Raw genomic sequence first — 15,866 nt, 5'->3', positions numbered from 1 at the left:
GCCATCACCTTGATTCTCTGTGCAGAATTATGATTTCATGTGCATCTATGCTAATTTCATCTCTCCAGCCTATTATTTAAGCGTTCGCAGGACAGATGTGCTGTTTTACAGGGCCCTAATCCACTCGGTAGGCGGATAACCAGGAGGCCTTTGGTCTTCATCATTTACTCCAATAAGAAAACTAGACAATTGCCTTGTAAAGCAGCATGAGCCCCACGCCCTGATTCCACCTATCACACTAACCCACAGAGTATCTTACAACTTCTAACCAAATTCATCACGGTCACAGAGACGATCAAAATTAGCTCCAGGTTGAATGAAATTAGGCAAAGACCAAATCTGTGGGTTCAAATAGTAAAATGGGCAGGTTGGAAAATGACTTCACGGTGTAGGATTTTAGGCCAGGCAGGTGTTCATCTGAATCAGATTTCTCATTCCAAGGCTGAGAAGGCTAGGCAATGGGGAGGATTCTAATCCTAATGACTTTTAACTCTCTCTTGATTAAAAAATAAATTTCATGACAGAAGCCAACACAATATTGTAGAGCAATTGTCCTCCAATAATTTTATTTTGTTATGTATTTCTCAACATTGTATGATTACAATTGTTGATCAGTAAATAAATTTCAGAGTCACTGCTAAGGATTCCCTGCCAGTTTTTTTTAACCTTCATTCTGTGTATAACTCTATATTATTATAAGGGGTGAGGGCTTCCAGGGAGCCCGAGAGACCATTCCGGAAGTTTTGAAAAATGACAATATTGACTGTTGAGGGGTGGTACTTGTAAAATCCACAACTGGAGGGGAGTATATATGAATGGCAGTATATACCAATCAGAGACATTACTTTGCCAACAAAGGTCTGTATAGCCAAAGCTATGGTTTTTCCACTAGTCATGTATGGATGTGAGCATGGGACCATAAGGAAGGCTGAGCACTGAAGAACTGGTGCTTTAGAACTGTGGTGTTGTAGAAAACTCTGTAGAGAGTCCCTTGGACTGCAAAGAGATCAAACCAGTCCTAAAGGAAATCAACCCTAAATGTTCACTGAAAGAACTGATGCTGAAACTGAAGCTCCAATAATTTGGCCACCTGACACAAAGAGCCAGCTCATTAGAAAAGACCTTGATGCTGGGAAAGATTGAGGGCAGGAGGAGAAGGGGATGACAGAGGATGAGATGGTGGGATGGCATCACTGACTCAATGGACATGAGGTTGAGCAAGCTCCGGGAGATGGTGAAGGACAGGAGCCTGGTGTGCTGCAGTCCATGGCGTCACAAATAGTCAGACGCAACTGAGCAATCAACAACAACAACAATATGCGAATGGACCATGCATGAGCGCTGAGATTTCCTCCAGGTCCCCAAAGACCACCCGCTCCCCACTCACACCCACAAACTTACCAACAGAAAGAAAAGGAATTAAAAAGAGCTACGATTACAGAACTTCCCTGCTGGTCCAGGGGCTAAGACTCTGTGCTCCCAATGCAGGGGTCCCTGAGGTTCCATCCCTGGTCAGGGAACTAGATTTCAAATGCCGAAACTAAGACCCAGCACAGCCAAATAAATAACGTGAAAGTGTTAGTTGCTCAGTCGTGTTGGACTCTTCAACCCCATGAACTATAGCCCACCAGGCTCTTCTGTCCATGGGATTTCCCAGGCAAGAATACTGGAGTGGGTGGCCATTTCCTCCTCCAGGGTATCTTCCCAACCCAGGGATTGAACCCAGGTCTTCTGCATTGCAGGCAGATTTTTTTTACCATCAGACCCATCAGGGAACATTTTTGAAAGAAGAAGAGCTATAATTGTAAGCGGCAAAAAGAAGTGATTAAAATAACATGGATAACAAGACATTAACTTCAGACTCTGGGCATGCTGCTTCTGTCCATTTAATTATTCTTTTCTCTGAGGCACTAAATGAACTACTTTGTCCTCTTAACGTGTGAGTCTATAATGAAGGGTTGGGGTTCTGAGACCCGAGTACTGGCCCCAGCTCTAACATTCCCTAGTGAAGTGACCTTGGAAAATCACGTTAACTTCTTTGGGCCTCAGAGTCCTCACCTAGAACAGGACTGAGATCATGTGATACATTCAATAAGTATTTACAAAAGGTTTTTTTTTTTTTTAAAAGTGAGCCTTGGGGGATTTTCCTGGTGGTCCAGTGGCTAAGACTCCACACTCCTAATGCAGGGGGTCGGGGTTTGATCCCTGGTCGGGGAACTAGATCCCACATACCACAAGTAAGACCAGGTGCATCCAAATAAATAAATACGAATTTTTTTTTTAAGTGAGTCTGTAAAATGGGGATAAACCAAGAGACTGCAGGTTCTTTCCAGGCTCACCATTCAACAGAGCTATGGTTTCTTTGGTACAGACTCACGGCCCCTGTCACTTTAATCCATTTCTGAAGAATGTGTACTGACAGACAGGGAGCTCTTTTTACCCAGTGTAGCCCTACCTTAGGTCTTCCCGTCACACGATAGTGCTACCCCGCAATTAGGTTACAGTAAGAAGGAAGCATTCTCCCGTTAACCTGACCGTACAATTATTTACCCCAACAACAATCAGTTGCCAGAGTGTATTACTGTTTTCACACTCCTATGCAATATTTCAAAAAGCATATAAGGAAGTATTTACATTTTCCTTCCACCCTTGTTTTCTGCTTGATTTCAAGAGTTAAATGAACAGTTTCCAATATCTTGTGTCTGATGGTTTTTCCTTTCCATTAAAAAGCTGAAGGGTTTCTTTTTTTTCCCTCCCCCTCTTTAGGAGGAAGAAAAGAAGTCTGTCCCCTGTAATTTACTTTGGCTTTCTCAAAAGTTGGGTAGGAAAGTCAGTATAATTCAGGTGGCATCTGAAATGTTCTTGTCGTACAAGTGTGCGCAGAAAGGAAGCCTGTAATTTCCGCGCATTCTTTCAGGAAGTTTGTATTCTCTGTCTTCCAGGGAGCCTTTACTTTCCGAGGGAGTATGATCGACATGCCATTACTGAAGCAGGCCCAGAACATTGTTACGCTTGCCACATCCATCAAGGAAAAATGATCTGCTAAACGAAGCTCTCATCAGGTGGGCCGAACATATACAGTGGTTTGTCTTAAAGACAAACCATTATACTCAAGGCAACTTCTTAGTATGCTGGACTGGAGCCTTTCCCTGTTTACAGTTCATGTTAATCACAAGTTTTGTGTGGTTTTTTTTTTTTTTTTTTTGGTTATCTCACTGGGGCCAGTTATTCCTCTAAAAATGAACTTTCTTCTTTTTGGTTCCAAGTGTGTGATTTTACTGTTCATGGATGTGTTCCAAGTTTGGACTTCTGATTTCGCAGGGAGATAAAATAGTGGGGAGAGATGGGCTGTGAGTGAAAGTTAAGTCTTTAACAAAACATATTTTTCCTGAGTTTGTAAACTCCCTTCACCCTGCTGATGTTAGATGTTTCCCACATTGTTCATTGTTCACACAACGCTGTTAATTTTTAAGAAAGGCCAACCTTTTAAAAAATAACAACTCAATGAAGGGATGGTGTTTATTTCACTAGTAACCTGGTAAAACAACAGAGATAGCATAGAAAAGTTAAGGACCATACAGGTTTATATAGATACCTTGTAAAAATAAATCATCAAAACTGATTGCTTTCACCTCCACCCTCTCCCCCAAAATGAAACCTCCCTCTCCTCAAACTCCTAGGTGATGACTCTGAAAGCCCTCATCCTGGGTGAATGCTTTTGGGTCAACTGTTACCAGCAATTAAAATATAAATGTGCAGAAACACAAGACCATCCATTCTCTCCCTTTATTTCCCTGTTTAACTGTTTGCCACTGAGGCCATCTCCCCCCCCGTAAATGTACGGCTGGGACAGGGCCTCCTCAGCAATAAACTTGTAGCCTCTGAGAAGACACAATGCCTCCGAGCTGGTGCATATGGTCCCCTGTGAGATTTGCATCACATTAGAGATGTGGCTACAGGTCATATGGGTGGTGTGGTTAACGGGCTTAGTAAAGCTGTTTTGAAGAGGTTAACCCAGCTTGTAGTAAGGGTAAATAAACATAACAACCAGCCATTCTTCCCTATTCAGCATGTGCTCTTATATTGAAGGCTAAAGGGTATTGAAGCCGCAGAGGATCAACTTGTGTTTGCCAGAGGACGCCAATGAAATTTGAAACACCAACAATCAGAGATTTTGTTTCTGCTCCTCATTAAATCATGAGCCTTTGTGTGGAGACTCCGGACGACTGTTCTTTAAGAAATTAACAGAATGGGAAGTTTTAAACTCTACACCAACCTTTTCATGACCTACACAGCAGCAAAGCTGCCACTCTTAGACAAACACTGCGGGGAAGGCTGTTCTGTTTATTTAAATTTGTAAATAGAAAACAGTTGTTTTTTTTTTAATTTTCATTTTTCACCTCCTCCTACGCCCTTTTTATCTACCATGTGGCCCCTACCATGTGCCCCAACCAGGGGTTTGCTTTTCTCCTACCTCTTCCAGCTCCTCCAGGAAGCCCGAGTCGGGAGTAGGGCTGATGGTTATGTACAAGGAAAGGCACCATGGAACCCAAACGAAGTGGGAGAGGCCCACAAGCAGTCACACAGCATTCACCACCAGGGCAGAGCAGTTGCCACAGACACGCAGAGGAACATGATCCAGGCTGAGCAAGTCCTGGGAAACACAGGCTTAAGACATGAACTGATATTCTCCCCAACATGGGACAGGAAGAGACATCATCTCTTAACTGAGATGGGATGTGCTTGACTGGTGTCCACTTGGAAAAAAAAAAAGGTGGGAACCTGCTTCCTCCTCCCTCAGAGGGGCTGCAGGGATGAAGGTGGTGTCTCAGCCAACTTGGCGGTGACCAGCCTGCAACCATACTGGGCTTCAGGACTTCGGATAGTGGCAGTGGGCAGCAGTCAAGGAAGAAGCCAGACCCCCAACCTATTGAGCAGCTGTGCCCACCGAGGCAAGCTGTCAGTGTGCGCAGGGTAAATCATGACCTGTGGTTTAAAAACCATGGTTTTGTGCAGCCGGACCCTGCTTCTCAGAACACTGAAATCCAGGAGGACTGCTTGGAGGCAGAGGGAGGCTTCCTCTCATTCTCTCCTGCACTGTAACACCCATCAGGATATCAGAAGCATTTGCTGTTGTTCAGTCAGTCATTCAGGTGTGTCCGACTCTGTGATCCCATGGACTGCAGCACGCCAGGCTTCTCTGTCCTTCACCATCTCCTGGAGTTTGATCAAACTCATGTCCATTGAATCAGTGATGCCATCCAATCATCTCATCCTCTGTCATCCCCTTTTCCTCTTGCCTTCTATCTTTCCCAGCATCAGGATTTTTTCCAATGAGTCAGCTCTTTGCATCAGGTGGCCAAAGTATTAGAGTTTCAGCTTCAGCATCAATCCTTCCAATGAATATTCAGGGTTGATTTCTTTAGGATTGACTGGTTGGATCTCCTTGCAGTCCAAGGGACTCTCAAGACTCTTCTCCAATACCACAGTTCAAAAGCATCAATTCTTTGGTGCTCAGCCTTCTTTATGGTCCAGCTCTCACATCCATACATGACTACTGGAAAAACCATAGCCTTAACTATGCAGACCTTTGTCGGCAAAGTAACATCTCTGCTTTTTAATATGCTGTCTAGGTTTGTCATAGCTTTTCTTCCAAGGAGCAAGTGTCTTTTAACTTCATGGCTGTAGTCACTGTCTGCAGTGATTTTGGAGCCCAAGAAAATAAAGTCTCTCACTGTTTGCTTTGTTTCCCCATCTATTTGCCATAAAGTGATGGGACCAGATGCCATGATCTTAGTTTTCAGAAGCATAGGCAGAGCCTGTCTTAAACAAAAGAAGGTAATAAAAGCCTTTCTTCGTTCTTTCTACAGGCAGCCGCCATTTCAATGCAGCTACCCTGCCCATCCTCACGCTGATCCAGATTAACCTCCCCCTAGCCCCAGGTTTTGACAGCATGAAAGGGAGACATCCTCATTTTTACCCCTGTTACATAGGCAACCCCAAAACCTGATAGGTGGACTTCTTGGAAACTGGAGGTCCCTGAGAGCCAAAGCCCCCACTCTAAGGGACCCCAGAGGCCAGGGCAAAGGCATGCAGACCTCAAGAAAAGCAATGATCTCAGCAGGATCTCCAGGTGGTGCTGAAAGCCGGGCCTGGCGAGGTCTTCCCCACCGCCATCCCCAGTGGGATCACAGGTTCCCAGACTTCGGGCCATATTGGACTAGTCACCACACCCTTCATCTCAAACCACACTTTGTTCCAAGAAAACCACCTTGTTTAAGTCTCCCTAAGTATCAGATTTATCATCTTATAGACCAGGGTCCCAATCATGGTAAGCTCATGACACCAGGACCCAATCAAGTAAAAAATCTGGGCCAAGGTCCCCACTCTCTGAGCACATACCTTAGTGAGGGACCCAGAAGAGGGCTGAGTCGGGGTCAAGGAAGAACAAAGATGTCGGGAGCCTAGAGGTATCCCCACTGTTTTCATACCCACTTCTCTTTGGTGCCTCCGTGGGTTAAGGTCATACCGGGTGGGTAACGGGAGCTGATGAGCTTACCCCCCTTGGCATATGACAACGTCCAACCTGGGAATTCCTCCCATCTAGGCATGGACTGGCTATCAGAAGAGAACCTTGCAGTAATTTGATTAATTAAAAACCATACCTGTTTCTATTTTGTGCAGCTCATCACAAGCTGCTTTGCCATATTACCCCCCTGTTATTAATTCTTGGGGGCTAAATTATGGGTAACACTATTAAAACATTATCAGAACTAATGAGAAACAATTACTTAGAAAATGAGCCAGGACAAGATTGAGTTGAGAACATCAGTGGTGATCACTGCAGATTAGTTTAATAAATCATCAGGTGTAAGGCAAGACCGACTGTATGTATGCAAAGCCCCGTCACGGGGAAATGAAATTGAGATTTTTTTTTGCATAATTTTTTCATTAATCTCAATAGGACCCGTGTGGTGTAGATTGTTTTATCCCCTAATACCTTGCCTGAGGGGGGGTGCCCAATAATGTCTTCATTGTTTTACTGAGGTCTTAATGACAATCTGTGACAACCTCATTTTAATGTATAGAGGATTATATCAGTACAATCATGTTTTATTGAAATGGTGAGGGGGACTCCAGCGGAGTCAGGTACTGTCCTGAGTACAAGTTGGGAAGTTCCTAGACATCAGATTTACAAGTATTGAATCCCCAACCGCCTGGATATCCTCTCCTCCAGGGACTGACTGGGAAAAGTGTCTTCTAGAACCAAGACTTGCCGCCTCCAGTTTGAATTTCAAAGTAACTCCTTGCCTGGCATATTTTGCTGAGTAAATGGAACAGACCATGTAGGGTTTTCTTTTTCTCTTCTAAAACATGCATGTTATTATCATGAACACCTCAGCCCCTAATAATTCTTTGGGACGTCAGGAAAATGATCTTCAACAGGGAGGATGAATTTTCCAGTGATGTCTTGAGAGCAGTTAATACACGCTTTTTCTTTTGAAGGGAATTGTGCTTTTTTATCTTGGAAAGCTAAGCGTCTTCCGTTTTGATTTTGATTTTTTACCTCTGGTTCTTGGAAGGCAGTTGATGCTACGAAAGGGGCCCTGAGAGTAAAAGCAGGATATTGTGCCGGCTAATGCTGCAGCCGGCCACCGAACCTTCTGTAACCGCAAGCCCGAACCCCAGGCTGGGGGACACTGTCCTCCCGGCGCGACACTCATCCCCGCGAGGTTTCCACGTTACAACTTCGGGGGAAAGTAATTAGCAGACTTCAGCATTAAAATGTTGAAACCTTAGTCCTTTCCACACTTTATTTTACATCGGAATGGGGTGGGGGGTTAAGAGAATGAACAAAATGGAAAATAAATGACTTGCAAAGACCTTAGTACCTGAAAGCCGGCGCGGTGGGAACGGGCAGCTTTTTACTGCTCTGTGACGAATGGTGGTGGTGGTGGTGGTTAGCTGGTTTAAATTCCAGCAACTATTTAGCAGCATATTTCCTTACGAATCTATAAGAACTGCCAGCGACGAAAAGAAAGTGATTTGTAGGAGGAAACCGAAATCATCGTTAGCCCCTTCCGATTGAGCACAGATTTAGCTAAACGGGCTGAAGCCTGCAGAATGTTTCTTTACAATTTTTAATGTTTTACAAAATCTTCTAGGATTTGTTTGTTGTTCACGCCTTTTTTTTTTTTTTAAATTTTGATTTTCTTTCACTCTAAGCGACCCGCTAGGTTTTACCGTTTGCATCTTGCGACGGGAAGGGCGGCGGATGTTTGGGACCGCGCGCCCCGTCGGAAGGACCTGCGCGCGCGGATCCACCGTGCGCTGAGTCCGCGTCCCTGCCACCCGCGCTTCCCGAAGCCGGAGGTCCGGGCGCACGGTGCGGGGCCCGGCCGGCGAGGCCCGGCCCGCGCGGTGGCCGCTCCCGAGGCTGCGCCGTCGGGCCGGCGGGCGGGGCGGGGGCGCGCAGTGGGCCGGGACCGCGGGCCGCCCCGAGCCGGCGAGCCCGTCGCGCAGCCCCGCTGCAGTGGTGGCAGATCAAAGGCTGCCCCGTGTCCCCGCGGAGCCCGGACAATCCCGCGCCTTTGTGCGCTGTTGCTAGGAGCCCGAGAAACTAAGAGAAAGTGTCAGGAGCATGTTAATCAGACTCGTTACAGTGCAACAATAACGTCTCTCTCGGGTCTCCCAGGCCCCCGCGCACCCCCGCCGCACCCCGCGCACAGGCCCGACACCTGCGCGGGGCCCTCGCGCCCGCCCCGGGGACCCGCCGGCCCCTGTGCCCTCCTCCGAGGTCGGCGCCGCGGCCGGGCGCCGGGACGAGGCCCTTGGGGGCCCTGCCTAGCGCCAGGCACATCCCTGGGTCCAGGGGTCCCTGACTGAAGCCCGGAGCCCTGAGCCTGCCTAGCGCGGAGCCCATCCCTAACCGGGGGACCCTTGGCCGATCGGGGTCCCCTTGCTTTTCAGTCATTGCAGGGGGTGGGAGGGACTGCCCTCTTATTAAGCACGATATTAGAATCAAGAGAAAAAGGAACATTCCCTTTCAGAGAGCTTTTTAGTGACTTGCTTCAAAAGCCTATTTTTTGATTTTCTTATCAGATTCCATAGAGGATACTTAAAGTGATAATTCCGAGTTTCTGGAAGAAAAATAACCCAACCTTTGCTAACGGTAAAGATTCCTCATAACTTTTTCGAGAGAATCACCTCATTCATTCTCTTTTTCATTCAACAAACACCTCTTGAGCAGGACTGGATGCCAGACAGCTAGTCTGAAAGCCGCAGGACTGGTTCTGGACGCACTTTTCTTTTAAAATTAAAATGTCCTTCTGTGAAGTGAAAAAAGGAGTAAAGGCATAAAATACTATCAAATGTCAAAACAAAAAGAACTGCCACTGGCTACTGCAGTGACAGTAACAGGAGAGGTGCGAATGAAGAATCTGTAGCCTTTGAAAAACTACATGCCATATGCTTTGAAAACCAGCCACTTTTTTTTTTTTTTCCCCACCTATTTCATCTCCTTCTCCCTAATTCTTTTGGCCCCTGCGAGTTGAGCCAGGCTGCAGCCCTGACACCAGAGCCCTGCCTGAGGTCTGAGGAACGAAGTCAGCCTTTCCGCGTGTTTGTAAACAGCCTGTCAGATTTGCTAAAAGATCAAACACACTGGGTCTTGGCCCCATTCTGCCCTTGGCCGGACACCGAGAATTGGAAAGCTGCGCTCAGTCTTAGGGCCGAATTTGGCCAACTCAGGGTGTTTTTCTCCAATACGAGTTCTTGTTCCGGAATCAGGACAGACATTCAGGAAGGGCAGAGGGGACCAGACTTCTTGGAGTATCACTGCCAAACCCTGAGTCAAAGACAAAGCTTCGCATCACCAGGAAGAACCACCCAGGTTCAGATCACCTGCGCCTACCTATTGACCCAGGGGGGAATCGTGCAACTCCATCAGACTTCTCGGTTGCTCAGAATCCATTTCTCTGTCACACTGTGTGCAGCATGTTGACACAGAGAAAACGGGACATGGTCCCAGAGGTTAGTCTAAGCCCTAGAAGGAACTTCACAGATCCCCTTCATTATATCAGTAAGAGAGTTGATACACTGAACACCAAAAGAAGACCAAACACCGACTATATCCCAACATTAAAGTATCTAGCTAATTCTGATGTATGGCAGAAACCAACACAATATTGTAAAGCAATTATCTTTCAAGTTAAAAATAAGTACATTTCTTAAAAAAAAAAAACCTAGCTAAGGAGGTGAACTCAGTGAAAAGAAGGCTGGGTGTTTTTTGTTTTTGTTTTTTGTCTACATAGTGCCACATAGCTGGTTTGGGTTTTGTTTTGACTTGAAACAATGCATCCAGTTGCTTTGGTGATTCAGACACAGAAAGAGTCCAGAGAAAACTGAACGTTCCATCTGACACAGCTTTGTGGTATGGAGACTTCCTTCAGAAGACTACCCACTCTAGGCATCTTACTTAATTTTTTTTCTTTTTAATGGGCTCTTTTGGGTTCCATGGAAGGAAGAACATTAAACCAGCATGAACTTCTGGCTTAGAATCTCTGGGAAAACTGTGTTAATAATGCAAACTCCCAAATTTGGAGAGGAACACATCCGTTTCCTCCGTGGAGTTTCCAGGGACTGGAATTCAGGCAGCGGCTTCCAGGGTGGCTCTGTGATGCTCTTCCCAGCGTGGTGTGGTGCGAGGGAGCACCGGCTACCAGGAGCCTTGCCGGCATTCCCACACCAACCCAGCAATACGCTGCCTGCCCCCCGGGGGGCCCTGGCCACTGCGCAGCTGGACTCTGCCTGCCTGGTTTCAGGGCCTGACACTCCAGTGCAAAGGCTGTGCACGAGCCGCCACCCCCGCCTCTCCATGGTGCCCAACAACTCCTAACCATTTTGCAAGACGCAGCTTAAAGAGCACTTCTGTGAAGTCTTCCCAGCTCCCCAGAGACAACGTGCTGGCCCTCCCCTGGTTCTCCACTGCACTGGGTCAAGAGCTCTGATGTAATACTTTGTGTGCTGGGGTGGCTGGGTGTCCCCGAAACAGCGTGGGGCACTGAACAAAGGACACTGCCACGCGTGTCCAGATCCCACTCCTCCTCATCACTCAGCCCCCTGCACCCCCGTAAGAGCTCACTAAAGATGTTTTCACTAAAAGTAGGCCCTGAGACCTCAGTTTCCTCCATCAGACATCCTGCCTCCCAGATGAGTACAAATATTGGCCCTTCCAGTGGACTTGCTCAAGGTCACACAGCTGGCAAAACCAAGAATTCGACCACAGTCTGGAAATGAAATCGCAGAACCACACGGGTGCACAACCATGAACCCCCCGTTATGCTCCCCACAAAGGAAGCACCAGAGGAGTTTTTTGAAGCAACGAGAACATAGCTGAAGCCTCTTTTTCAACAGCTGCCTCCCTCAGAGACACTGCCTGACCCTGGCGAGGGTGTGCGAGATCCTCACAGTTCAAACAGCCAGGGAGCCCTGCCGCCACGCAAGCCCCTCCTCCAGGTAGGCTTCGTGCCCCCCCACCCCGAGCCCCTCCCAGACTAAACAGCCCTGCACACATTTTGCCAGGATGGCCCCCTGGGAGGACTGGAGCAATGGATGGATGATGATGTGGGTGGTATCAGGAAAGGGGTTCCAGGAGAGGGCTGAAGGAGCTGGACCTGGACCTAAGGATGGGGTCTCCTCTTGGCCGCCCCCTACTCCTGCAGCATCCCCCCATGGCCCCCGCCCTTCTGTGCATCACCTCGCATTCCATCCAGCCCCTCCATCCACTGTTCTTCTATTTCCCTTTTCCTTATAATTTTTGACCTTCCTTCTTCTTCTTGCAAATTCGCAAACCAAAAAATAATGAATGTGGGGAAGAAAACAAAAGTGGGTAAAAATTAATTTTTCCAATGACGTGTCTGTGTTTGGGAAGTAGTAAGTTGAGGGTTCTTAAGCTGTGAACTCCCCCTCCAGGACCCTCTGTGGTCCTTCATTTACTGTGAACTTGGCAGGGGGGAGTTTATTGGCCCATTTCACTGCAGAGAGCCGGAGTGCAGAGGGGAGCTAATACCATACTTTGGAAATCCATGGAGAAATGTCAGTGAGGCTGCTAATCACTCAGTAAACTAAACACTGCTGCCAAAGCTGCTATTTCTCACGTCCAGCATTTTGACTGCGCCGTCTTAAAGCAGGGCCAACATTCAGATTCTCATTAAGCGAACCAGAAGATGCGGGTCTGGCAAACTGGTTACTCGTTCTTTATGTTTCAGGAGATGTCATGTGAGTGTGCAACCTGCAACTCACGTGGGAACCCAGAAGGCTGCTTACGAATAACAGAGTTTAAAGAGCTAAAAATCTGCTTTCTATCCCATTCTTAACTTTATTTCTTCGGAGGAGGACATTAACAGAAAGGTAACAGTAAATGATTATTTATAAAAACAGGTATTTTCAAATTATGATAAACATTCCACTTTGGATGACTGAGGGTGGAATCCCCCGAAATCATTTTTTTTTTCCACAACTTGGCTTTGCAAAGAGCTTTGTGAAAACCAGTCCATCTTTGCATCATCTAAGGAATTTTAAATTGTGACATATATTTATGAGACTATTTCAGGAGAATATTTTCAAAATAAGTAGCAAATAAATGGGTCATGAATTTGCATGCACTGCCTCTGAAAATGAGCACATTTGAAAACAGTTGGCTCCAAAGGCACCACTGGCCTTTTCCCTTCCTTCTCAGAGAGCATATGTCTTGCATTAGTACTCAGAAAAGAGCGTGTTTCCATAGCCTCCAGTGCTGCGTTAATAAAAATCGTGATGATTTTAGGACTGCACCTTCATTTTTTGAATTTTCAAAACTTGTCCCTTTTTGCTCTTTTATTTTCTTTCAACAAAACAAAGACCGGAGAACCCCTTTAAGAAATTTTATACATTCCCACAGAGTCTCAGTTTGTTGACCTTCAGGCCACAGAGTAAAACCTTCCTTTTAAGTCAAGCATTCCCCATTGGGAAGCGCTCCAGCTTTTTCTTTTTATGAGGAATTTTAACTGCTGGACTTAATTTAATTATTGTATTTTGTGCATACACCCAGAAGCCCCAGGGCATGAGCTTTACTTTTTTTCAAAACTTTCAAATGAATATCTTTAGAAATGCACATTTCTGATGGTAACCTTCCTTCTTCATTTGTATTTCTAATCTAAATACCAGACTTGGATGGTTCTGTTTCCTGACTTATTCATGGAGAGGCTTCAATGTCACATGTTTTTGCAACAGACACTCTTCTCCGGTAGACACGGAATATGGTCATTTGTGTCCTGAACTTGGGACCCCAGACTTCATAGCAAGAAAATAAAAACCATCTCCAGTTGAACTACATTTGAAAACTTGATGGTTCTGGGGACATAGTCTTCAATGAAAAGGGTTCCTAGTTTGAAACCAGGAGCATGCTGGCCCCATGGTTGCAGTTTGCCACCATCTCTAGTTTCTGTGCCATAGTCCCCGACGTCAGCTGCTCCTCCCAGATCTCTCTCTCTCTCTCTTTCTCTCTCTCTCTCTCTCTCTCTCTCTCTCTCTCTCACACACACACACACACAAACACACGGAGTTGTCATCTCAAGCTACCGGCAAAGATTGAATATCTTCATTTCTCCTCTCTTATCCATAAACAGTTTCACTTGAGCCTTCTGATTTCCACTTGGAAACACTTTGACCACATTCTGACTCTCAAAGACAAAAAATCCTTTTTTTTTTTGGTGTTGACTTAAAACTCATATAGGAATATTGGAATCTGGAACAAACATAAACTTGCCAGATTCATAAGCTCCACCCAAAATATTTCATGAGGGTTGGACCACTTATTAAGTAAGTTTCATTTTAGGATTTCTGAGACCTCTGAATTTTATTTTATTTTATTTTTTTTTTTTAAGATTTAAAATGTTTTATTTTATTTATTTATTTTTTTAAATTTTAAAATCTTTAATTCTTACATGCGTTCCCAAACATGAGGAGACCTCTGAATTTAGGAAGATGTTTTTAAGCAGAATTATCTGCTACGTGAATCTGATTCTCTTATTTATTATGACTTAAAATTGTAGAAATCACAGCATTTTGGTGCCAAAGAAGGACTTTTAAGATCACCTTAGCCAAAGACCTGGACCCTGGCACATATTAGAATTATCAGGTGAACATTTAGTAAATACCCCAGTTGAACCCATCATTTTGCAGGTTAAAAAGAGAAACAACCAAACAAAACTCTGAAAGACACAATATGGCTTTTACATTATAGGTCTAAGGTACCATATCGTAACATGATTTGGCAACTCCTGGCCATGCTAAACTTTAAAAAGTAAACTTAGGTTTCCATAACTACATTTTGGGCCACACCGCTTGAACAGTAGTTTACTGATTCTTCCCACGATATACTTTGGAATTTTATCCACATGCACATCCCTGACTGGTCACGGAATAGGTTGGAATGGTCACAGCCTTGAGATGTCTCACTTTTAACTTTTGACATAAGGTACACTTGTGTGGATGTCTGCCCTTCCTGTGAACTCACTTGAGTCGGCTCTTTTCAGTGGCAGTGTCATGCTCCATGACTGATAGTCTCGAACTTATTTTTTATGTAAAATATCTCGGCAAAAGCAGTATTTCTCCCAGTGTCATCTGATGATCTCAAAACACTCGAACCATAGAGCTTTACAACATACTGGTTTTATAAAAACAGAAGCAAAGGGACATCCCAGGCCCCTCGAAGGCAGACGTGAGCTTAGCTGTCACCTCTGATGGCCCCAAGAGAGCAAGGGAAACCACACTGAAAGCAAGGGCTCCTGCTAGGAAAAAGTCTCAGCTGGGGTCTCCCTGGCCCTTTGAGCCAGCTTGGTCAACACTGGCCCTCACCCCGCCTCCCCCAAGTACAGTACCCCCTCACCCTTCCCACACCGTAGCTGCCTCCTATTCCCCTTCCCCATGCATCGGAGGTGGCATGCTTGCAGGTCACCAAGGGAAAGGGGGCGCTCCAGTCATTTGGACTAAAGGGCCAAGGACCTCCCAGGAGAGATCTAGGGAGCTTTGATCTCAATTATTTGCCTTGGGCTGAAAGACCTCTATTGGGACACTCCTCAAGGATCCTAATAAGGCCAGGACCTGGGATCCCAGATGCAAACCTTTTTTCTTTTTTTTTTTTTAAATGAAAGGAATGCCGAGATGCAATGATTAAAGCTATAGAGTTACAAGGAGATGGCACGCTAATATGTGGCATACCTACATAGTATACGCTCATTAATTCACTCCTCCGGCAGATATTAATTGAGCTTCTACGGTGTGCCTGCAGTAAGTGATGGCACTGTGTCACTGATGGGCTCAGAGGGTCATCCTGAGGCTGGCCCCAAGGCCCCCGAGTCCAATAGATCCTTCAGAGTGAAAGAACGTGGGTGGTTAAAGCCTTTCTCGTTCTGGTTCCCCAGCCCCCATCCTGTTCTAATTACTCTTCCTTATCCTTTAAAACAAACGTGCACCCAGATCGCAGCTCCAGGCCTGAGACCGAAAAATAAGCAAGAAATCAAGAGTATCTTAGAGGTAGATTCTCATGCAATCATAAAAAAAGAATGTTTATGAAAAGATTTTTAAAACATTTAATGACAAGAACTGCTGAAACATTTGCCCTTGCTTGGTTATTTCACTTTCTGCCCCTTTACACTTTTCTATACCTTTCAAATTGGCTACAGTGAACTCGTATCATTGTGATAGCCAAGAAATACGATGAATGATAAAATTGTGGTTGTTTAGTCGCCTCAGTCGTGTCTGACTCTTGTGACCCCATGGACTGTAGCCTGACAGGCTCCTCTGTCCATGGAATTTCCCAGGCA

General features: G+C 45.6%; 1 protein-coding gene across 6 annotated transcripts in view; it reads left to right on the top strand.

The window, feature by feature from the left end:
• CLYBL (citrate lyase beta like) overlaps window positions 1-13,887 on the top strand; it is a 233,645-nt gene extending 219,758 nt beyond the window's left edge. For 2 of the 6 annotated variants that reach the window (XM_018056396.1, XM_018056400.1), the window contains one exon: window positions 2,943-4,216. In XM_018056396.1, the coding sequence (XP_017911885.1) occupies window positions 2,943-3,038 (96 nt within the window). In that variant the 3' untranslated portion in view covers window positions 3,039-4,216. Of the gene's footprint in view, window positions 1-2,942; window positions 4,217-9,102 lie in introns of those variants that run through there. The other 4 variants (XR_001918925.1, XM_018056399.1, XM_018056397.1 and 1 more) reach the window with 4 other exon arrangements.

The sequence above is a fragment of the Capra hircus genome, chromosome 12, assembly GCF_001704415.2.
Source record: "Capra hircus breed San Clemente chromosome 12, ASM170441v1, whole genome shotgun sequence".
NCBI lineage: Eukaryota > Metazoa > Chordata > Mammalia > Artiodactyla > Bovidae > Capra > Capra hircus.
This window is presented reverse-complemented; position numbering and strand designations above follow the sequence as displayed.